This window comes from Nansenia antarctica (genome assembly GCF_963989245.1).
Source record: "Nansenia antarctica genome assembly, chromosome: 10".
NCBI lineage: Eukaryota > Metazoa > Chordata > Actinopteri > Argentiniformes > Microstomatidae > Nansenia > Nansenia antarctica.
The window spans coordinates 8,842,187-8,867,888 of record NC_137680.1 but is presented as its reverse complement, the minus strand read 5'-3'; the positions used below and the strand labels follow the sequence as shown (position 1 = coordinate 8,867,888).

Genomic DNA, 25,702 nt, shown 5'->3' with positions numbered 1-25,702 from the left:
TGATGTTGGGCTAGAAGGACTGGCTAGGAGTCAGCGTTCCAATTCATCCCAAAGGTGTTCGATGGGGTTGAGGTCAGAGCTCTGTGTGTACAGGCCAGTCAAGTTCTCCCAGACCAAACTCAGAAAACCATGTCATTAACCTCACTTTGTGTATAATTTGTGTGTAACTGTAGTATAATTTGTGTGTAACTGTAATATAATTTTTGTGTAACTGTTGCCACAAAGTTGGAAGCATACAATTCACTAGAATCGCATTGTATGGTGTACCATTAAGATTTCCCTTCACTGTGCTCACCCAATGCAATATAATAATAATCCGGGTTTGTCTGTAGAGTCCATTTTTACTACCGGTTATCAGCAACACTTAGAATATGAATGAAGTGAGTTTCAAACATGAGGGGTGCCATTCAGTGTTCTTGTTTTTTTAGGTACTGTTCAAGCTCCTGAAGAGAACAATACAGATACAGTTGCGAAATAAGTACCGGTATTTAACACATCAACAATTTTTTAACTCAACAACTTTCCTTTGCAGCTATTCACATGAAATGTAGACCAGCCATTGGTATTAACTCAGTAAAACTACACAACTAAAAACATTACAATCCCCCCCAAAATGATGTGCAATAAAGGTACGAAAAAACTAATCTCTCACAGTGATCAGTAGGATTTTGGCTCTATGTTGATTCTATGCAGTGCAGCAGTCTTTCATCAGGGTAATTAGGATATTAGAAGAATCACAAACCCTTAAAAACAAAATAATACATTGAGAGGATTAAATGTTTATTCACAGATATAGTTAGTTACATTTGTGTCGTATCATTTTACTTTTAGAATTTCTAAATGCTTAAACAAGTTTAACTTGGCTTTTATTTTGAAGAAATCCTCATTTGCATACACTCGAGGTATGTGGGAAAGCTTTCAAACTCGGCCAGTGACGTAGTAGTGACGTAGCAGTGTAGACGCGCAAAAATGTAAACAATAACATAGCTCGCAGAATTTGTTCAGGGGGTATTCCATCAACGTCGCTAAAGGAAAATCCTGGCTTATTTTTGATAACTCTCGCGAGACTTGTCGGAATATGCCTGTATATTTTTAGGAACTCTCGCGACTAAACCTGGATTTTCTTTTAGCGATGTTGATGGAATACCCCCCTGCCTCAAAATGTCAACAATAACAATAGCTCGCAGAATTAGTTCATCTGCCTCTTGATGTTTTCGTTTGTTTGCAGTATTTTCTTTAGTATGACTACATAGGTGGGAAACCGTGGAAGACGTGTATTTCGTTGCTATACAGCAATCACATCTTCTGGATATTCTTATGAGAAATCTTATTTGACAACTGTGTGACAAGCCACTGTTGGCTAGCTATCTAGCTAGCAAGATAACGTTAGCTTCCAGGATGTTAACGTTACCTGACTAGGCTTGATAGGCTCAAGCAAGGCACTTCTAGGTAAGAAGAAGGGGTTTGATAATCTTTGGAAAAAATATGACAATCCTAGTTAGTTAATACTATTTTGTTGAGCAGCTGACACGCTAAATAGGCAGTTTATATATGGCTAGCCGTCTTGCTTGCTAGCAGTAAATTATACCACCAACTTGAGTTTAGAATCGATGACTACTATTATCGATTAATAGTAATAGTATCGATTATTATCAACGTAGTTATGATACATGCTCTTTGTTTGTAGTTACGTGTATGTCATCGATATTTGCAGACAGTTGAAAAGTAGTAGCCTTGCACCATTTGCAGTGAGTTGAAAAGTTGCCTTTTACAATGTGACGCAGTGTTTTGGCAAATACTGTGTCTCCTAGTTTCAGCTCGTTGCGTCATGCCCTGCCTGTACTCATCTCCCAAACGACACTCCATATCATCATGAGATTGGGTTATATTAGTGTCGTCGTAAAGGCTGGTTGTCTCTCCAATCTCGTGAGTTTAGAATGATAAGGTTCTATCTCCGTTTAGAATGATAAGGTTCTATCTCCGTTTAGAATGATAAGGTTCTATCTCCGTTTAGAATGATACGGTTCTATCTCCGTTTAGAATGATAAGGTTCTATCTCCGTTTAGAATGATAAGGTTCTATCTCCGTTTAGAATGATAAGGTTCTATCTCCGTTTAGAATGATAAGGTTCTATCTCCGTTTAGAATGAGTAGGTTCTATCTTCGTTTAGAATGATAAGGTTCTATCTCCGTTTAGGGCAGTTCAGAGATATTGAGCGTCAAAGTTTTTACATTCCATTATGTTTTGTGAGATGGAACCTTTGTATTTTATGAATTACTAACTCAAACATGTCAACATTTTAAAAATAACACCACACAGGGCATTAAAAAACACCTAATGGATCAGATTATGTAAAAAACTAAATTTTGACAAAAATGGAGATAGAACCTTCTAACGTCACGATGTATTGAAATAAAAATAAAATACAGATACAGTATCAGATACAATTTAAAAAAGCCACAGTTTTAAATAAAATCATTTTTATTTTTTGTTTCACTCATCCTAAGCGAGCTAAGCAGGGGGTTCGCTAGCTAACTTGAACTCCAACTCGAGATTTGGTCGGTTAGCTAGCTAACTAACTCCCTACTTGCTATTTAATGAGACATTTGGCAAGCTTGATGTCCGACAAAGGGGACAACCACACGATGAACAATTAGTCAGTGAAAGAAGTTTTTATTTATTTATTACAAACTGTCTTGGCGGGGTACATTTTATTTCAACATTGACACTTGGTAAAGGTTTGTTGGCATTCCGGACCTCTACCTCCCCCTACTTGTGACAATAATATTGACGATAAATCATTGTACATTAAGAAACGAAAATGTACGGTAATTGTGGTGTGGAGTGTCGTGTTTAGAATTGTCCACCATTGCTTTGTGTGATTGCAGGTATAAAGTACATTTGTATGGGTATTAAGCAGCCTTAGATATTTTCGTGGAAATCTCCAAAAGGAGTGTTATGTCAGAGCTACTCATCCATCCCCCGGTATTGTCATGCATTGCCTATTGGCTCTCCTTGCATTTCCTTCCTCTGGTAGATCCAGCTGACTGGCTGTCTGTGCCAGGTTCTGAGTGGATCATGGCGGTCCGGGGGCGCGGCCGTGGCAGAGGGCACATGAGCTTCAGTATGGAGGCAGTTGGAATTGGGAAAGGGGAGAACCTGCCCCCCTCTATTCTCCAACCTACTCCACTGTTCCCTGTGAGTGAGGGTTTGTTGGGATGGTAATCCTACAGCTGGCCCAAGAGGACCTCAGCTGTATATTAGGTCCAAGTCTACCCTACTATAGATACCATGGGGCTTCATACTTATGCCCCAAACTTGTTCCAAACTGCTCCAAACAGTCAGTGCACGCAATTAAGTAGGTTTAGTTGTCTAAAATGGCGGATAACAGTTTTATACAGCGGCTTCGGAAAGTATTCAGACCCCTTCACTTTTTCCACATGTTGTTGTGTTATAGACAAAAAAAGAAAGGTTTGTCATCAATCCACACAAAATACAGAAATACAGAAATACCTCATATATAGTACATATGTATTCAGAAAACTGCTACCCTGAGGCCTGGAGAGACAATCTAAAAAGTTGAATGGCACAGAGGAAAAAAATGGTCTATAATATTACACACTGTGGATTAGACTAATTGAGGTCAACAATAATTTGATTGACTGGAGGTTTGAAGTGTGAAGAAAGCATGCCATGAGCATGTTTAGGGATATTCTCTTGACAGAAATGTGGAGAGTTCTGTTTTTTTGCCCCTATAGCCCATGGAACACAAACCTGTGCCCTTGGTGCTGGGAGAAGAAGCAGAGTACATGTTGGCACTGAAGCAGGAGTTCAGGGGAGCCATGAAGATCCTGCCATTTTATGTTCGTCCAGCAGCCCCCAAAAAAGGTACGCCTGGGAACAAAGAAAGAACATTTAATCTGTGTAGATACAGTGTCCTGCGTAAGTAATAGGACAGTGAATACTTTTCTCTTCTTTCAGCTCTGCTCCAAAAGTTTGGATTCGAACAATCAACCAATTACTATGAGGTTGAAGTAGAGATTGGTGGGATTTGTGTTCATATTGGTTTCATGCATAAAAAGCTTGAGCTGTGCTATCTCATCCATTTCTTTTTCACGTCACTTTTTTTTGGTCTTTTTATTTGATAACCCTAACTATCAACATACTAAAGTAAACATTTTGTTTTTCATTTTCTCTTAAATATATATTTTTGCAATGTAAACAAACCGTTGTTATGATTGTATCTTGAGATGGATTATTTGGCTTGAAGCACAAGAATCATAGCTTTGAGAGGATATACATGACTACCTACGTAAACATAGGAACATAGGAAGCATGTACAGGGCAAGACAATTAGCATATGGCGCTAGGGCCGGTGGATGGATAAGAGGCTACTTTAACCCAAGATGGACTTAATTTTGCAGATTTATTTCAAGGAGTAACCATTCAGTTAAGTTTTTGTATTTCTAAATACATAAAATACATTAGCCAGCAAGCTACTGTAAATGTATAATAACTTTTCCCTGCCGGTTGCAGCAATTCTCGGATCGTGGGTGCCACGCTCAATTTTGGTTGTATTTGGTATTGGTATTGCTAAAACACAGAGATCATCCTCTCTTCAACAATGGCATTTGTAAAATCTGCATTTGACTGATATGATAAGGCAAGCCAAAAAAATGTAATAGTCGATCATCAAAATTAATTCTGACCCACATCATTCTATCATTTAACAAAGGGCTGGTGAGAAATTTTTTTGTAGAACGCATTCAGATTTATTTCCGCAGCAGTAGGGGTTGGATTTTTTTCAAGGGCACTGCAGGCAATCAGCAGGGTACTGCCTGTATATTCCTGCCCTGCTCAGTATTCAGAAGATGGTAGTGTCTGACACATCCACACTAGCCTCCTAGAGAATGTTCCTGATCTGTTGGACAGTTGTTTTTTTCTCAATGATCACTTCCACTGTAGAGGGCTTCCTTGGCCTACCAGGTCAGGCTGTTTGTGGTTGCTGAGCTCACTCGCTTTCTTTATTTTGAATGATGTTCCAAAGCCTAAGGCCTAGGCTACACCTGATGGAACGCCTGACTAACCAGAAACACATGTCAAGCCAATTGTCCCAATACTTTTGGTGCCATGAAATGGGGGGACTATGTATACAAAGCTTTGTTGTTTCTAAATGGTGAAACCAATATGTACACAATTACCCTCAAATAAAAGCTGGCAATCAATAGTTTTCACTGTAGTCTTGAGCTTTAGCCCCAGTGTGTTCCATGTTTGTTTTATCTCCTCACTTGTTCTGTGGTTTCCAGATGTGGAGCGGTACTCTGATAAATATCAAAACAGTGAACCTGCGGATAACACCATTGAATGGAATCCAGGTAGGTCAGCATAGCTCTAATGGAATCAGTGACCTTGAAAATGGTTGAAACTGACTTTATCCTGGAAAATGCACTTATGATCAAACCTAGGATTCCCTTTATTGTGTTAATGTCACATTCTATAGATGATTAGCAAGCAGTCTACTTAACCCATGGGTCACTGGCCAAAGGCTTTAAGTAGCATGCCTATATTTACATAAAGGCAATCATATACACTATGTTGTACAACAACACTTAGGGGCTGGTTTTTACTGTTCATACAATTGGAAAATGCAATCTGTGAAAACCATACTTGTTCTTGAAAGCTATGCAAATTGGAAACACATTCTGAAGCCAGCTTACATATCATTCACTATGACATATTCATTGACTGTCTGCTGAAAAGTAACTTAAAGCAGGCTAGAACAATACACAAAGCACCGTGCTCACCTCTGGACTCAGTTTTCCTTTTGCAAAATAAGCCCAAAACTGCAAAAAACAGATCTGATTGCAATGTTTAAGGACTGGAGAAATGATTGACTTGTTTTATCTTTTGGTAGTTCCATACCCCAACGTTAACTGGCCGATATAGCACATTCCCAAAACATGTAGGCAGACACCAGGTTGACAATAACACAGTATTTTTTTTTACAATACAACAGTGATGTATGTCAACGTTTCTTTAGCAATTTACATGAGAAGATAGTGATTATGCGTTCTCCCCCACTGAATACAACAGCCTTGGAATGGCCTTGACCTGAGATGCACAACTAGTCCACCGTGGCTCATTCTCACTGGTTTCCCTCTCTCCTTTCCCTTTCCCTCGTACCTGCCTATTTTCCATCTCTTTTAAAATGCATCTCTTTCAAGAGTTCAATTCACAAATGTGTACCATGATCTGTAAAAACACTAAGACAAACATATAATTTACTATCCACACACAAACACTTTTTTATTTGTATTTGTAAACTATTATTTTAATACATGAAAAACGTATATAATGCAATCACGTAACTCCATCTCAGCGGTGTCAGCCACAATTGAGTATGTAAAATCCAGATCAAAGCTTTCAAGTGACCCAAACCATGTCAAATGATGGACATTGAGCTGTCAATCAGAATAGGATGTGCTATAATAGACGCTGGTTGGGAATATGATGTCGGGTTTCTGTCCTTCAATTTTGAGAACCTGCCCTGCATCTTTTTGATTTGGGCATCTTTATATGAAAACAATATTGTGTGTGTATTGGCTATCTACTTGCAACTATAAAGCCAATACTTGGCGCACCATCAGAACAAAGATCTTACGCATCATGCATGCTGGCAAAGAAGTTTCACTGTCCACAAGGATTCTCACGTTTTGTTGGTTTATTCCAAGTAGATCAGGCAAACAATTCCATATCCATGCAGCTGACTGAGATGTTACTACGAGATGTTTAGATGATATGTTTGGATGGTAAAAACCGTATGCCCACCAGGTGCACTTCCTAACCCCACTAGCAGCCTACCTAAATACCCTATGAGTGAGGTCTACCTGTGTGAAGTCCCCCTAGTGACCAAAATAATAAACAACATATGGAAACAATAACTCCTGATACTTATAAGCAAATACAATAATCAAATACAATAATAAACTACAACTAATAATTATACTAAACTAATATCAAAACAGTGAAATGGCTTCTACAGTGTGTATGAGAGATCCATTAATGTGCCCCCCCTCTCTCTCTCCCACTTGGTTTCAGACTGGAAGAGGCTCCCCAAAGAGCTGCGAATCCGGGTCAGAAAACCTCAGAAAGAGAGTAAGTGGACTATACAAAGTTAGATTACAGTTTTTTACGGTCGCTAAGTCCCAGTTAAGCAATATCACACTGCGGCCTTGTACCTACGACCGAATCACAGCCGTGCTGATATTCAGTATAACAGCACGACCTCGAGTGTGATATTGCTTTTATACAACAGTTCTACAGCGCAATTTATTAGTTAACAGTAATAAGCGACAACAGATTATGATTTGTTTGTTTATTTAATCATAAAAAAAAACTAAAAATAGTTCTGCAACTGAACTTCAAATGGACTGTTGCCTAGTAACCTGAACACAAACATGTAGTCTAATTAACGGTCATTTAGTAGAACATCTGTGAGGCGGAGTGATACATATAGTTAAAAGTCCCAGTGCTGTTATACTGTATATCAGCACTCATGGAATGCCTCTTGTCCAATCAAATTACTTGGTCGGAACTAACTGTTGTATAATGTTCAATACTGAAGTCACAGAGTCACAACACTTCATACAGTCAGCAAGGCAGAAGTCCATGTGGGCCAAACTGTGACTTGCTGTGATTTGTGCATTGCTTTCATACAAAATGCATTCAATGACCACGTTCTCCAAAATCCATAACACTTCTCTCATTCAAACTCCCCCACCTGCACCTTCATTTTACACAAGTAAATGTAGTGTACTTTGAAGTAAATGTACCGTAACTTACTTTCTGCAAAGATACCCAAAAAAAAAAAAAACGTTTAAGGATAGAAGCAAAATTGCGGCATTTCTGATTCATTCTTGTTGCCTAATACTTGACAGACAGTTGTACAGTCAACTATTCTGTCTATGATTACTATAAATCAAACAATTTTTATAATGATATATTCATTCTTGTGAAAATCATTCAAACTATGTAATGCTCCCTGTTGTTAGTGTTTTGTAAGTCAGAATGTTATGAATGACTGTGTATGCTTTCTGGGTGAACATTGTTGCCAGTGTATGGTTGAACGAGCTTCTTTTGAGACATGAATGAAGTGATTGGCCAACATGCGTGTTAGTAATGCAGACTGTATGAAGAGTTGTGACTCTGTGACTTCAGTATTGAACACTGTGACTTAGCGACCGTAAAAAACTGTAATACTTTTAATAATTGACCAATTGACATTATTATTGTCATGTCATATATGGCCATAATGTCATACCAATTTTGAACAATGTTGATATCATAAGATTCTATTTGTTTTTCTTCTTTTCCCTCTATTCAAGATACATCTCTAACTCTGGAGACACCAGTGGGACCCAAACCCAGTAAAAAGCCCCGATTGGACAAAGAGGAGATAATCCGTAAACTAGAGGTAGGATCTCGTCCACAACACTGAATGAATAAACTTCTAACCTCATGTCTATTACTATAGGCACATAACTTCAGTCAATACACTTTTCACAGACTCTGTGTGCGTGTATGTGTGCAAGGATGTACATAAAGAGTCCTTAGAAATCTGTATGTGACAACAAGGGAATAACTGTAATTTAGCTGCAAGCTTTGAGTATTTGATCTTTGGATGAGTATCTTCAGTTACCTTGTATTCATTTGCTTAATCTTTCAGACGCTCGAGAAGAAAGAGGAGGAAGTGAGTTCAGATGAAGAGGAAGGGGAAAAGAAAAAGCCAGAGGAGGAGGAGCAGGAGGGAGAGGAAGAGTATGATGAGGAGTTTGAAGAGGTATGCATCCTTTTCTATCTATCTCAGAAAAGTATTTGAAATAATACAAATAAAAGATTAACAGGATCTTAGCCTCATGGCAAGGTCACAGGATCAAACCCCTGTCTGAGAATGGTCAAGGGAGACGATCTATAACAATTCATGTGAGAGGCCACGTCCCCCTAAAAATCCTTCTTTCACTGACTCTGATGGTTCATAGGGTGGATGTCCCCTTTGACAGGAATTTGTTTTTACAGTCGCATTGAATGTGTCCTGAAATGTAATGTGTCCCTGCAGGAGACAGACTACATCATGTCGTACTTTGACAATGGAGAGGAGTTCGGAGGGGATAGTGACGACAACATAGATGAGGCCATTTACTGATGCATACCCTACTGGATCTCAAATCAACTTCCTACCCCCTATGCACTTGTCTAAACCTGGGAGGATTGGATTATCAGAGGGCACAATGAAGCTGATAACCATACTGCTCACATCTATCCAATCTTCTCAGACCTACACAAGTGCGTTGTGAGATTGATATGCAACACTCCAGAGCTGAATGTCAGAGTTTGATAGTAAGATTGATCTCTTACAGGGCATGGCATGTTATGCTTTTTAAATGGCGGTGTGTGGTGGTTTTATCTAAGCATGTCATTACTCAGAACCTAAAGTAGGTCTCCTATACCAGCCATTCCCCGTTTTAGTTTTAGTATTTTTCTAGTTTTCTTTTTACTCACTTTGTATAAACATTACTGTACATATTGAAGGTCAATATCAAGGTGTAAGACGTCCATTTTTACATTTTATTGTTCTACATATTTGTGTAATCTGTATTTAATGTTGAATCGTAACAAAAAAATCTAACTTTTATATTGGTGGGTCATTCCATGTCAAATCAACAAACACGACAGCCACCATCTCAGATTGTTCTCAAATGGATGTTTAGGTAGAAACAGATATGATATTTCTGCATAATTATTTTGTAGAAATATTAGTTTAATCCCTGAGAAATAAGATTAATTGATTGTATCCAAATTGGCCATTTTTATTTTGTGGCATTCATGTAACATTCAACTGAATTCAAACCCCAACTCTGATTTGGTCCTACCTAATAATAATAATAATAATAATAATAATAATAATAATTGAGACATGATTGAGACATTATCTTATTTCTCAGGGACTCAACTATATTTCTACAAAATAATTATGCAGGAATACATATCTGTTTCTCAAGATAGAAACCATTTCAGAAAGACCTGAGACGGTGGGTGTCATGGCTTGTTGATTTGACTCGGAATTAGTCCCTTGTTATGTTCTTTAGTTAAAAGACAATGTGAAAATGTCATTAATAAAATACCCTTTGTTTATGCAGAATTTCGCTTTGTAAAAAAAACTATAAAAATAAATAAATGGCAGCTCATTTTTAAATACAGGGTTGTTGTCTACGTCAGTGAACAAATGTTTCAAGAAAACGTAGGAAATTGTAAGACAATTAAAGACATGGTTACTTTAAAATGTGGCTTAGGTCAAATGTTTTTAGTATCTATGAAGGGAGACTCGTGTTTAGAGTCAGAGGAACCTTTTGTGTGTGAAGGATGTAACCTCCACCTCACAGAGGAGGTGAAAGGGAGAGACGATTATATTGTATTGCTCTCCAGGACGAGCTGAGACAGCATACCTCCTACAGCTCACCCCTCAGTAGGGGAGCTTTTCAGCCAGGGTGCCTTCCCATTGCTAGACTGGTCCCCAAACAGGTGGTCGCAGATAACAAGAAAACCAGGCAGGCAGCTGAGAGTGACGCTCCCCAGATTTGCGATATTCGCAAACCAGATCCAGTGAAGGCCTGATTGGAGTTTTTGGATTATGTGAATAGGGTTAGTGAAGCGACTAAGCTACAGTAGGTCATTGTTTAATATATGAGATCTTCAATGACAGCAGAGCATGGTTACCGCAACAGTGGTAGTGAGTTTATTTGCCTTTTTCTTGGAAATATTACACCTCTCAAAATCAACCACCAGGGGACATCCTTGTGCAATCCTCATGTATAGGCATACCTCAATGACACACAGACTGAAGTTGTTAATGTTGTGTGTGTGTTGTAGAGGGAAGATCTTAACATACTGTGTGAGATAACTATATACTAAATTATATGTACATAATGTGATTACAGGCCTAATCAAAGTGAGTAATTTAATCTCACAGTAAACTGAAGTGTTTATTCTCACATCAATCGTATTGCATTTGTCTCCTTTACCAACATCATTTTCAAGATAGGCTACTACAGAACCGATGGTCATTTCTAAATTAAGATTTCATGTATTGCAGATGGGAGCAGGAGTACATGCAATTATAATCTTCGATTTTGAAATCGGAACATTGCTGATTTCAGGGTTGGTATTGAGACAGGGTAATTTATAGTCACAGTAAGCAGAGGCGTTATTTTCCACAACAATGTAATATGTAAGAGTAGGCTACAGAACCGATGGATTTCCCAAAATGATGTGCTTACTAAACTTCATGCAGTTATAGTGACTGGCGGCTGGCCTGTAGTTTAACTGCAAGACTGACACTGATGGAATATTAATTTTAAAAAAATCTCCTCCTTTTAGAATTCTCTCCTTTCTTGATCCTGGCCTAAGTTTTAAACAGTACCGTATTTTTTATAAGTCACACTTTTTTTCATAGTTTGGCTGGTCCTGCGACTTATAGTCAGGTGCGACTTATATATCAAAATATATATATCATTTCATACTGACTGACATGAACCAAGGAGTAAACATTACCGTCTACAGTCGCGAGAGGGCGCTCTGGGCCGCTCTGGGCTTGTGACAACTATATGCTGTTCCTGTACCACTGAAGAAATGAACTGAAACATTAACGGGAGCGTGGTGAACTTGCTTACCGGTAACTTGCGTGTTGGACTCGCTGGCTTGTTATGTTAATTTAGCCTATTCAGCCTCCCAGGTATGTTCTTTGTGCTATTGTGTAGCTGAATAACTGTTAATGTGTTACGTTAACATACCGGACACCTATTCAGCCTGTTGTTCTGTGTGCTATTGTGTAGTTGAATAACAATAACCTTTCCAGGTTAAATGTCTGTTCTTGGCCTTGGATTTTGTGAAATACATTTCTAAATAAATGCGATTTATAGTCCAGTGCGACTTATATATGTTTATACTCCGGATCGACTTATACTCTGGAGCGACTTATAGTCCGGAAAATACCGTTTCATAAGTCGTGGTATACATTTAAATTGACATTTTTGCCATTTAGCAGATGCCTTATTCTGACTTACAATCAGTACATTTGACTAAGAAAGTGAATCATCAATCCACCAGTCGTAGCAGGAAAAGTAATCAAGTTCAGTCCAGTGGCAGTCGTCGTGATAGAAGAAGATTTTTTTAGACACTGGAGACACAGTGCATGGGGGTAGTAGATGTCTCAGGAGAAGCAGTTAAGATGTAGACTGAAGAGATGGGTCTTCAGTTTCCGACAGAAGATGGGAAGTGACTCCCACAACCGTGGGAAGCTCATTCCACCAGTGGGGAGCCAGCGTAGTGAACAGACGTGACCGGGCAGCGTGGCTGCCGTTGGCGTAGAGGTGGTGGGGCCAGTCGGCCAGCAGCGATGGAGGAGTGGAGTGAACAGGCTGACGTTTGGTGGGTGACCATTGCTTGCAGGTAGGCAGGGTGTGTCCCTTTTGCTGCCCGGTAGGCAAGCACCAGGGTCTTGAATCTGTTGCAAGCTGCTATCTGGAGCCAGTGAAGGGTGCGAAGGAGGGGGGTAACATGAGAGAATTTGGGGAGGTTGAACACCAGACGGGCAGCAGCATTCTGGATGAGCTGCAGAGGTCTGATGGCGGAGGCGGGTAGCCCGGCCAGGAGTGCGTTGCAGTCGTCAAGGCGGTAGATGACCGGTAGTCATCGGTAGTGACTAGGTCAAGAGTTGCGGTGCTTCGTTGCGCTGAAATGGTGAATTGTTGGGCTTGGGTCTACCAACCCCAACCCGTAAAAACCTACATGCTACAGAAACATTGGTGAAAACCCAAAAATCCCAAAGTCCTGGTAAAGAAGACTCTTCAGCATCCCAAGCTAAAGAGCAAATGACGACGTACACAGAAAATCGCAAGGAGACAGTGCATCCGAAGCTTCTGACCCTTAGACGATCCACCAACATAGCAACATGGAATGTGCATGTATGCAGGAGGAAAGACAGCAGTAATAGCGGAGGAGATGAGGAGGTACAGACTATCTCTCCTTGGTCTGGGTGAAACCAGGTGGCTCCAGTCAGGGTAGGTCAAGCTGGTGAGCGAAGAGTCCATACTGTACTCTACTCTACATACTGTGATACAGAAGCACTCTGCACCACATACAGAGGGAGTAGCGTTCATGCTTTCCAAAGAAGCACAGAGGGCCCTTATCAGCTAGGGACCATCAACTCAAGGATAAATTCCATACTACGCATAAGAAAATAAACCTCCAAGTAGTACAATGCTATGCCCCCACATTGGTTCTCCTTTCTTTAGGGAGTTTCATTGTGTGCCAGCCGTGCAGCCAACGGCCAGTATTCCTTATGCTGCCGAGGATAGGGCTAATGAGGAGTCAGGTACCAGGGTAAGCCCAATATGTTTCTACTGTAAGAAACGTAGTTAACCGAGTTGCTCTTAAGTTGTTGCTTTAGTCAAAATGCCTCATTGAGTGTCAGGGGTTGAGGAAAAAGTTGAAGTTGAAGTTTGCCCCATTTCTGATGCAGGGTTTTGTGTCATTGGGTGGTAAGGGTAGTAAAGTGCCAGTGCCAATTCTGAGAGATACAGCGACTTCCCAGTCATTTATTCTGAAGGATTTGTTGCCCTTTTCTGACAAATTAACTGCAGCGTCTAGTGTGTTAGTTCAAGGGTTTGGGATGGATTATGTGGGTGTGCCTTTGCATACAATTGCCCTTGAGTCAGACCTAGTTACAGGTCAGGTAGTGGTGAGAGTTTGGCCATGTGTTCTGATTGAGGGGGTGTCTTATTTTGGGAAATGATTTGGCTGGCGGTAAGGTCTTGGTGAAGCCTGACGGCTGTCCCTCTCGTTTCCTTATTTATAAGATACCTTATTTTATAAATAAGTAAAATAAAGTACAATAACAATTACAATGGGTATTTGCAATAATTCACACATTGCTATGACAGCTTTTTAAACTTAAGATGTACAACATAACATACAAATAACCTTTACCGGTAATAATATTGCACGTTGTCTATCTGTAATCTTACTCTTATCTTACTTTCATGAATTGAATGCAAATAAGGCTAATAATTTCAGCTAACTCTAACATAAGTTTTCTAACAACATTAACATTGCTAGCTAACGCTAGCTAACATTAGCAAACGTATAAGATTAATACAAGTTACTTGCTGCTTAATGTTACATTAGCTAACTTTATAAATTACAGTTGTATCTAAATATTAAGGTTGTATTGTTTGCCGTGTTATTGGTGGAGGTCACGTGGAACTATGAGGCATGCTATATACTGATCGTATCGTTTCTTCTGGCATACACAACTTCAGACGTCACTTCCTTCTCAAGGCTGGGGACTGGAAGGGGTCTGACGGTGGAAGTGGGACCCCGTCAGATCCCTTCCTAGAAGCTAGACCCTTCTCGTAGTCATCAGCCTTTAACATTGATATACCAGTAGTTAATCTCAAATGTCACCAGCCAGATATAGAAGTGACTTTACAAAGACAGCTGCGTACATCAGTCCCTAACCTGATGATCCCACCTAAGGGGAATCATAAAAGGGCCCATTGACAGAGGCCCTATATAAGGACTATTAAACACCTTTATAGTGTAAGCACTATCTTGCATCTACATCTTCCAAGAGGATGCGCTTTAAAACATGATGATTGAACTGAAACACTAATTGCTTGTGAGATTGCAAATCTCAAATCTGCAAATCTCCATCTTCGTCTATAATATATGAAGGGTATATACAAGGGTAAAATACTGTATACCGTGTATATATATATATATATATATATATGCAGACAATGGCCATATGTACTCTTCCACTTGCTTTCATCAACAATAATGGTAGTAATCAACTAGATACTGTACACTGTACTGTACTACATCAGTGTCTGTTTTAAAAAGATAGTCTGACGTTTCTAGGCCTGGGTTGTATTGCCATCTGCCCCACACCTCTTCTTACAACTACCACAGTCCATGAGCAGACACAGTGAGTCAGCAATGACCTACAGTACACCACCAAAGCTGTGTTACACGACACCCAGGGAAGCCATGACCCACTTCAGATTCTGAACATTATACAAAGATCACTGTTGTGAAATGTGGTGAACAGCCGTAAATCTAGGTGTAGAAATGAATGAATGAATCACCTTGAATTGGAGGTCACAGTTATACATCTGAGAGTTACGTGTTAGGCAGAAATGCTGGAGATGCAGACAATTAGAAAAGAGTTCAAACTGTAAACAAAGTGTTATATTGGCTGAATTAAGTCTTCAATCTGGTGCTTTGCCAAATGTGGAATTAACTCAATAGTTTGACATTTGCTGAATGTATGTATTTATGTAGGCCGTAACGGTGTATGAAGCCTTTGTAAGATATACTTGCTAATGTGTGATTATATAATCTGCCAAATGTTTCAATGCTTCTATATGTTTATTAGTGACCAGATAAAGACCTATTGATATTCATCTGATCTCTGTATACGGTTAATTTGGGATCAGACATGAGCTCAGATAAATGTATGTCAGAGTGCTAAAAGCGATATTCTAAATCTAGAAACGGTATCCCTGTTTGTGGACCGTTAGTCATCTTAGCCAACACACTCTTATTCTGATACACATGCCAAGACAAGTCAAGACCACGCAGTGAATGAGTGCAAGTGAAACCTCTACCAATCAAAAACTACGTGACCGGTACTATTAGCCAATAGGATAGTGTGACCAGCTCATGATCACAGAAAAATTATATCATGGGGGAAGATGGGGGTGGAGTGTCCTTGAAAAGACATAGGGGAAATCAGGTGAAAGCAAAATGAACCCATCTCTCAAAGGGGTACTGTAAATGGTTAACCTTTGAGAACCTGAGAACCCTTTGCTGTTCCTCAAGCTTAAGACAGCTGAGACAGAGAGTGTGAGAGGGAGGGAGGATGCCTTTTTGAGAGGGCTTGCTCTTTGGGAACAGCTGCAGAAGTGAGTAAACAACAGCATAGGGTTTCTAGTGGGTTGCTACTACCTAACTTGGTGAGATTGTCATTGCCGGTCATTCATCCACCCCATCAGTATGCTGGCTGTGATGCATGCATACAGGGCTGTTTACTGTAGTTCTTGTCTCCTTGTTTTCCTTGCCATGCTGCAGACAGGTACTGAATTGGACATGCAAAAACATGGACATGGAGAGTCCAAATAGAATGTACTGATAAAGTCTTGTGAGGTGCCAATGACTGTCACTACGGCTGTACTGCGGAGCTGCTACAGCCAGCCCAATCTTTGATAATGGCCGTCCATAATATACTTTTTAAGTATATTGAAAAATGTAATTTCACTTCATTATAAATTGATCTGGGTTCAGTCTAGCTGCTGTCATCCATCCTTAATGAGCGGTTTGAAAAGTGAAACAGTTATAAGCAGAAAACAGTCACTTTTGTTTACCCTCTTTCAGAGCAAGAGTACTTAATTACCTCAGCAACACCTACTATACCTATATGGCTTTTCATTTGAAACAGATAGTGAAAGTGTTGAGTAGAGAGAGAGAGAGAGAGAGAGAGAGAGAGACACTGTTTAGAGATGTCTCGAATTGTCATAGAATTTGTTTAATTCTAATTTATTTGCATTCATATTTTTTCAAACTGCAATGTCCACACTTATTGTTCACTTACACTGAACAAAAATATAATATAACACTTTAGTTTTTGCTCCAATTTTTCACGAGTTGAAATCAAAGACCTAAGACTTTTTCTATGTATACAAAAGGCTTATTTCTCTCAAATTGTGTTCACAAATGTGTTTAAATCTGTGTTAGTAAGCACTTCTCCTTTGCCGAGATAATCCATCCACCTGACAGGTGTGATTAGACAGCATGATTCACAGTGGTGCCTTAGGCTGGTCACAATAAAAGGCCACTCTAAAATGTGCAGTTTCATCACACAGCACAAGGCCACAGATGTCACAAGTTTTGAGGGAACGTGCAATTGGCAGGAATGTCCACCAGAGCTGTTGTCTGTGAATTGAATGTTCATTTCTCTACAGGCGATAGGCGTGTGAGGGGCTGTATGGCTGCCGTTAACATGGGCGCCGAAATGAAACTCACATGAGCATCCAGTGAAATGTCACTATGCCATCAAGGCCGACAATGACACTCTATTTAACTGGACTTCAGTTGTGGAGGAATGGAGATTGCTATTGATTTTTAATGAGTGCGCTTACACCTCACACCACAATCAAACACAGTAACTGCAAGATGTTATTTTTCTTTTTGAGATCGGTTGACTTGAAAATCGGCACAACCATTTAGGGGAGGAAAATCTTTTAAATACACCATCCAAGGAGGGCACTAATTGACTGGCAGGGCTCAAGCCATTTTAATTTCCAATTTGTATTGCCTTGCTGTGGGACTATCAATATTTTTTAGAAAGCTGTAACACAATAACATTTTCTTAATTTATATAATAGCAGGGTCGCATTGCACACAACTCGTGTGTATTGCGACCGATACTGAATGATACGATATTGAATACAAAAGCACAACCCCCCCCCAAAAAAAACATTTTCATCTACAGCCTTCTATAGTCATATTTAGGTTCGTCTAAGCATCAGCCAATAGATCCAAGTAGATTCTTTTAGAATTGTTTAGCCAAGTGGTATGCGCACACCCTAAAGAAAGACTTGGCAAAGGTTTGGTTTAATATGCCTCAAGGAGCAACAGCAGCAAAAGAAAAATGGTTGCCTGCTCCATAAAGTTACCAAATTATTTCCATTGCTATTTGGTAGAAATAAGTCAGTGGCTTAACTCATTGACCACTGCTTTGTGCTTATAGTATCAGATCAAGTCACTTTCCGTTGACAGCCTGAAGGGAATAGGAAGGCCACCTCTGAGTTGCAGTGTTGATAGTTTGCTATAAGTGAATACATAATTGTCATAGACATGTTACTTTTCCATGTAAACAATTATGTCTCCATTCACACACAACAAATAAGGTAACTATTAAAACACACAAAGAGAATGGTAGTTCAAAACTAAATATTTATTTTTGTTGTGCATAGAAAACAAACCCATGGGGTTTCATTAAAAAATCAACACCTCAGTTCTTTCCTTTGTATGTACAATTTCAAAGCATAACAGGTCAATGTCATTTGATACATTCGGTTGTAGCTATAACAAGCTAGTTCCATACAATTAATTATAAACAACTCAGTTTATATGATCATCTAGTCAGATTTGGAAGACTATAAATATGTTCTTTCCTGACAGTTCTAGAACAATTTGCGTACTAGAAAGTGCCATATAAAATAGGCCTACATATCCACATAAAAACTTGCTGTATCCTTGGGGATATGGGCAAAAATGTAGATAGTCTACGTTCATGCCTATTTGTTTTCAAGCCTACAAATACAACACTGCCCCTTTAAGGAAAATAGCTCTTTTGCTGTACTTGCTTTTCAAAGTTAGCTAGAAGTGTACAGCTTTTATGCTCTTTTACGAAGCAATCGTTTCCCAATTGCTGATCAAACATAAGGTACAGCCTACAAAGAGTATCAGCGAGTATCTAGGACTTATAGAAAAGCGTATCTAGGACTTATAGAAAAGCGTATCTAGGACTTGAACAAATTCAAATGCAACATGCCTGGAACAAAAGCACAGCTTGCAAAGATTCAGTCACAATTCCCACATTCAAGGAAAACTTTGATCTGGTTGAGGAAGAACACAGATGCAGAAATCAGTATCGCTGAATGTGCTGTACATTTGGATATGGTTCTGCAGGACATTGCATAACTGTATCATCATCGGAATTATCCTGATAAGCCAAATGTTGTCGGTATAAATGTTGGTGACGTAGATATATTTTCTGTTTATCCCCCAACTCTACTGTAACCCTTCATTACTTTTATCAGCCTATCCTGACATGATAGCTGTTCACATTTCAATGTATGGACATCAAATCCATCATTGCTTAATTCAAGAGAATAGGGCAACTGTCAAAATGGCCAAACAACAAGTACATACTGTAACTAATGTGGAATGACTAGAGGGTTAAGCCCGGTTCAGACCGGACGTCTGTGTACACGCAACGCGTGTCCGTGGCAGAACTGTGGCGGCTCTCACTGTTGCGGCTTCGTTTCTGCTGCAGCTCTAACTGCGGGGCTGCCAGCCCTGTCTTTGTATATTGAGTTTTGCCTTTGTGCGCATGGCAAACTCAAAAAATAGGCAAGAGTCCGACTCTCTAGCTGGCGTGCCGCAGCAGCCAGTTCTCAGTTCCATGTCTTAGGCTCTGATCCCTGATGGAGTTCTCAGGGGTGGGGATCCCTCACAAGGGTGGGCGTCCCTCACTTTCCATGCTTCCCAGCTGCTCCTCGTTTGCCAGTCTGCAGTCCAACCTCTGATCTCACTCAGACTAACAGTGTATTATTGTATTATTATTTTATTGACAAAAAGTCAATAAACTTGCTTGTTGCTCAGAAGACTTGAAGAACACAGGCATTGCTGTTGAGGTCCTCATCAACCTAGGAGAAAACAACAATAGCGAGAAAAGAATCATCTCTTTGCCTTAAACTCACCCGATGACAACTACTACAAGTGCACCTTTTGTAGCCAATAACCAGGCTCTCTTTGAAATAATCAATGCTTGGTTGAAATAACACTGAATATGTTTACACAATATCTCAATATCTAAATTAGCAAGTGTGTTCACGTCATCCTAACACTAACCTCAGAGTATGCAGGTGGAGGAAGGTATTGGTGCTCCGGGGCGTGCATGAAGAGACCAGCGTCATCATCCACGTCGTAGTCGTCCAGCAGCGGTGTGAGGGGGCTTTCGACGCGACAGTCACGAGAGATGTTGCTGTAGCTAGGGGGCCCGGATGGGAGTTGCAGGGAAGCCCAGCTGTTGGAGGGGGTGCTGTTGACCATCGACTGTGTAGCCTGGCTACACATGCTGTTGGTGCGACTGCCGAAGCCATTGCAGGGGATGGTGCCAATCACCAAGGGCAGCTCCAGGATAAGCTTATCACTTCCAGGGATGTGGACATAGATCTGACAAGATGAAGGAGGAGAGGTGGTTAGAGTGGTTCTCGAATGTTGAAAACATGGATGAGTGTCAGGGGCCAGCACAACAATGTATTGGTATCTAAAATGTTTCTGTACAATTTGAGTGCTTCCATTTCTAGGTCAGGATGATTCATATTGACTGTACAACTAGAAATATGTCACATGACCATTTTTTTTTCTCTCCACAAAGCAGAGATGTATGGTTATTCAGCAGTAGGATTCCAGTCATAATCCATCTTTTCTAGAGGTTTAAGCCAGTTCTCTACAAATGTAGTGAGTAAATTCACAATAATGAACAACAGGTTGATTTTGAGATTGCTGCTTTAGTTTCCGGCTCACCATGAGGGCATAGTCCATGTGGATAATGTCACAGCCCACCAGCGAGGGCCTGAGCTTGGGCACCCTGATGGTCTTGCCCTGCCACATGTCGCACATGCCGGAGATGATGTGGTTTCCTCGCACGGCCGAGAGCTTCTGCCGCACCATCTTGGTCCTGCCGTTGGCCTGGTAGGTGTGCTTCGCCACGATGGCCGCCTTGGGAACCACGATGCGTGAACAGCTGTTCTCGAACTTGGCATTGATGCAGATCTCCTCGCCTTCGCAGAATCCCTTGCGGTCAATCTTGGCACTGATGGACACCTGGCCGTCGGGTATGAACATGAGGGTCACCTTCTTCTCTTTTGAACCCGCTGCTGGAGCCTGGGGAAAATGGGACAGTGAAGCTGAATTTTTCTTCTTTTGGTTCTATACTCCAAACGTTTAGAGGTTAAAGTAGAGATTCTCAGTTCCCCTGTTTCAGGGCACCAAAAGTAATGGGACAATTGGCTTGACAGGTGAAAAACGTGAAACTTAGGCTTTCCAAAAATCCTATTACTAACTAGTGTATGTGAATGGCAAATGTGTATCAACTTTTCTATATTCTAAATATTTGAAAGCTCACGCAAACAATACTACCATTACTATAATATATGAATTAGGGAATGTCACAAGTTGAAGTAACAATTCATTTGTTTAATCAATGTCTAACACCACCACATATTCCTAGTGTTGACAAATTGACTTATTTGTTATGCGAATAGGGAGTTACTTACCAGGAGGTCAGGGGTGTTGATGTCCAAAGGCTCCTCCACCTCAAAGTGTTTCTCACACTGCAAGGCTGGCTGACAAGACCTTTCCATCACAGCCCTGACATAATACCTAACGTAGCCGAACTTCCCCTTGTAGGAAGAAACCAGCTGCCTGTTGACATAATAAGAAGGTGAGACATATAATCTAGGATCTTGGGTAAGAATTTCAACAAGCAGTTTGATAAAAAGCCATTGATGCTTACCCAGACTGAGGCAGCTCGAAGCCAAACATGTACTCATATCTGTTTCCTGGTCTGAGAGTGACAGAGCCATCGGAATCTGTGAATGAGAAAATGCAGTTAGGTAAGTCCGTTAATTATTCTGAGACGATCTCAAGTTCAACGCTGTAGGCTACTGTATCATATGTGCACACCACAGCACAGGTCAACTTTCACCCAGAGCTCATCACCATGACATCAACACCAGTGATGCACTTTCAAGTTGCTCAAATAAACCTATGCATGACCATCCATACTTTATGGCTAAAACATTTTATTTTATTAACGCTTTTTGTTAGGATTTTTAAAAAATGCGCAGTGTTGGGTGAACAGTATCTTTGTATAAGCACTGCGTAAATAGCTTACTGTAGCTGAATGACTGGGGTGCATTATTGTGGCTGCAGTGAGTGGTAGCTTAATTCGCATGAATTAAAGACATTTAAGAGAGCATAATATACATTTCTTCACTGAAAACAGTACCTCTAGGATGGTGGTCCAGGAGAAGAACATCTTCGTATTTGAGATATTCTATTTCCTCGCTGCACTTCTGCTTTCCCTTCGCGTACTCCACTTTGGCGCATCCGATTCCAAACACTCTCATCGCGGACAACTTGGTCACGTCGGACACCTCAACCACGATGTTCCCGGCTACCTTGTCGCCACTGGAATAGTACGCCTTGGTAGGGTCATGAAATACAACCTCAAATGTCTTTAGTTTCTTTGTCATAATAACCATTTTGAGAATTTCTCAGTCTGTCTGTGACCGCTACGTTTTCTCTGATAAATGATAATGAATTGACAAAATGAGCTGAAGCTGCAGTTCGATCACTCACTGTATCCTTTCTGTATAATAATATTTTTAGCTATACTATCACCTATACTTTGGAACTGACTGTAAACAGTTTGCATCGGTTTTATATGGACGTCGACGGGGCATCCCAAGCTTGTGCTGCACACACTCCCAGTGTCCCGTTACAATACTTGCACGCAGTCAGAAAATGCACAGACCGAATTGCCGCATGTAGAGTTCTCTCATTGGTCCAAATCGCTTGTTGGTGTTATTGTCTTGCCCAATCAACGCACAGAAGAGGCGCGTGGGCGCCGTGTGTGCAGTCTGGATAAGTTACATATAGGCATGGTGAAAGGACGCAGAGCATGCCCCTAAACTAAAAAAGAGACATCCAATCATTCTGACCACTGATATGGTACATGACATGTGTTGGAGAGGGCTGTAAATATATAAAATATGTCAGAGACTACCATCCGCAGACAACTTTACCAGTATATACAGCAGTGGAGGCTCCTCCATAGAGGTGGAGGAGGCCTGGCCTCCCCAATAATTTGAGAGAAAAGAGAGAGATTTTAAAAAGCAATAATTATATTTATTGTATTTATTTATTTAACAAAAAACATATTTTTATATTAATATTATTTCCGTTTTGTTCATACATCTGAAATTTTCCATGGCTAAAACCCAATATTGCAATTGTAAAGCACCTACAGGCCAGAATCCCTATCCGTTTGTATTGAGGGAGGCCAGGCCTCCCCAGGAAAGTGGTTTCTCATAGAAGTCAATGTAATGCAATTTCTTTCATGGGAGTGATTGACACATGGTCAGACATGCCTAGGCATGCCCAGACATGACTAGTACTGTATATTATTACACTTATTACACTTTATTGTATTATTGTATTATTTACTGTATATTATTACACTTATTACACATTATTACACTTACTATTATTACACTTATATTATTATACTATTATATATTATACAGTACTAGTCATGTCTGGGCATGCCTAGGCATGTCTGACCATGTGTCAATCCTCCTGATCCCAGCCTTCACTCCCATGAGGAAAAGTGCTCCCATCACCACTAATGGGGGTGTGGCAGGGGGTTCAGCACATGACAAACTTCAGAGCCAACAGGCTCACAGCCGCAGAGGACGACCCCCTGCTGGCGGAAAAGCTGAACTCCTTCTACGCCCGGTTCGACGAGGGGCGAACGGAGGTAACCACAACACAAACACCACTCTCTCCAGCTCTCAGCAGCCTCACCCTCACAGAGCATGAAGTGAGACGCGTGCTGAAGGCGGTGGACCCCAGGAAAGCCTCAGGGCCGGATGGCGTCCTGGGACGGGTGCTGAGGGACTGCGCCGACCAGCTGGCCAGGGTTTTCACCAACATCTTCAACCAGTCCCTGTCCCAGGCCACCATCCCACCCTGCCTGAAAACCTCAACTATCATCCCAGTCCCGAAGAAAAGCACGGTGAGCTGCCTAAACGACTACCGCCCGGTGGCACTCACACCAATCATCATGAAGTGCTTCGAGAAACTAGTCCGAAACTAGTCCGGGCTGCGTGCTAAGCCCCATCCTGTACAACCTCTACACCTACAACTTCACCCCCGTCCACCCGAGCAACTCCATCGTAAAGTTTGCAGACGACACCACCGTGGTGGGCTGCATCTCGGGGGGGGGGGAGGCGGCGTACAGGGATGAGGTGGAGCAGCTGGGCAAGCTGTGCAAGGTTAACAACCTGCTGCTGAACCAGTCAAAGACCCAGGAAATCATCGTGGACTTCAGGAGGAAAAAATCTGAGGTCCAGCCCCTGCTCGTCGATGGAGGGAGCGTGGAGAGAGTCTCAACCCTCCGATTCCTGGGGGTGCACATATAGGATGACCTGTCCTGGAAGATCAACACAGCAGCCATCATCAAGAAGGCACAAAAGCGGCTCTACTTCCTGAGAGTCCTCAGGAAAGACCACATCGGACAGGAGATGCTTGTGACCTTCTACCGCTGCGCAGTGGAGAGCATCCTCACCTACTGCATCTGCGTGTGGTTCTCCAGCTGCACAGCCGCAGAGAGGAATGCGCTACAGAGAGTCGTGAGATCGGCCCAGAAGATCACCGGCGCCCCCCTCCCCTCTCTGGAAGAGCTGTACAACACACGCTGTCTCAGGAAGGCCTCCAAGATCTCCAGAGACCCATCCCACCCTGGGTACGAACACTTTGCTCGGCTGCCCTCGGACAGGCGGTTCAGGACCATGGCCGCACGGACAAACAGACTGAAGCTCAGCTTCTACCCCAGGGCCATTCAGGCCCTGAACACAGCAAAGACCTAGGTTCTAGGCCCTGGACAATCTAGACAATTTGATGGCAGCTACTAGATTGAAATCAAGTGCAACACTGAAACACAACTGTGAACATTTCAAACCTGCAAACTGCGACACTTTAAATGAATGTGCAATAACACTATGTGCAATATGACAACCCTCGGGTACATAAGGTTCAGAGATAGGAAATGTTAGAATAGGTATAGCATAGCATAGAGTACAGCACAGTGTTTTATTTGTATAGTATAGTATAGTGGATAGTGTATATAGCCTTTATTTATGTAAACCAGCTCTTTTCCCTTCTTGTTTTTAGTTTTTTTTTCCTAGCACCAGGGGAGCCCCCCCCTCCCAAATTTCGTTGTTTGGTACCTGTACTATATCAATGACAATAAAGACCATTCATTCATTCATTCATTCATTCATCTTCATCTTATAACTACAGAGGCTACGATAGTTACTGGAGGTAGATTTAGTCGAGTCAATCTAACAAAAAAAAAGGGCCCAACCCAGGAGAAATTGCAGTAGTAATGTTTCATAGTTTTTTTTCCCCTGCATCATATATTAAAAGTCTTACTTAATGAATTTATTGGATCATACTTTTTTCGAGGTCAGAAAATGTTAAACAATGTTTTAGTGATGCCATATGGGTAAACTTGTGTTAATATTGGAGGGTCTATGTATACCTATCCAACATCTTTGGTGTCTTTTTGGGGGTACATTTCAGTTTCAAAACTATTACAAAATGAAAAGCTGATGGACATTTGAGTCCATCCACATCATTCTACAGTGTGTGTGTTGCTGCTGGCCAATTGTAATGCTTTCAGGCAACAACCTTCAGTGAGAAGTTGTGGTCTTTGGGACCTCCCAGTGACTGATTAGTGGTACTGACCTAGATTTAAACAGCAATTGAAGTGTACATATTCTCCTTTTAGCACCAACCCTCCCAGAGATACTGAAATCTTGAATTAATCAGAGCAGTCATATGTCACCTCCCTGTCATCAGAATGACCATGCCCCCTTTTGGGGGAAAGCAAGGCCCGATCCCAATTCACCCTTCCGGCTCCGTTTTCACCCCTCCGGCTCTGTTTTGCGCGTTCACGTTTAGGGTAGTGGTGTCCCAATTCATTTTTCATCGAGGGCTAGGGGTA

At 41.1% G+C, this 25,702-nt stretch overlaps 2 protein-coding genes across 2 annotated transcripts; one reads left to right on the top strand and one right to left on the bottom strand.

Annotated features, from left to right (window-relative positions):
- The first annotated feature begins 1,271 nt into the window (after positions 1-1,271).
- On the top strand, positions 1,272-10,256 carry polr3glb (RNA polymerase III subunit GL b). Its single transcript, XM_080541356.1, has 8 exons — positions 1,272-1,449; positions 3,038-3,198; positions 3,759-3,888; positions 5,307-5,375; positions 7,099-7,155; positions 8,385-8,473; positions 8,726-8,839; positions 9,116-10,256. The coding sequence occupies exons 2-8, from the start codon at positions 3,079-3,081 to the stop codon at positions 9,200-9,202; spliced, it is 666 nt and encodes a 221-aa protein (XP_080397482.1). The 5' UTR covers positions 1,272-1,449; positions 3,038-3,078; the 3' UTR covers positions 9,203-10,256.
- Positions 10,257-19,422: 9,166 nt separating this feature from the next.
- On the bottom strand, positions 19,423-22,175 carry txnipb (thioredoxin interacting protein b; the record flags this gene model as incomplete). The annotated part of the gene is made up of 6 exons (XM_080541383.1): positions 19,423-19,550; positions 19,756-20,079; positions 20,434-20,793; positions 21,186-21,333; positions 21,425-21,500; positions 21,920-22,175. The coding sequence occupies 6 exons, from the start codon at positions 22,173-22,175 to the stop codon at positions 19,503-19,505; spliced, it is 1,212 nt and encodes a 403-aa protein (XP_080397509.1). The 3' UTR covers positions 19,423-19,502.
- Between the last annotated feature and the right edge of the window lie 3,527 nt (positions 22,176-25,702).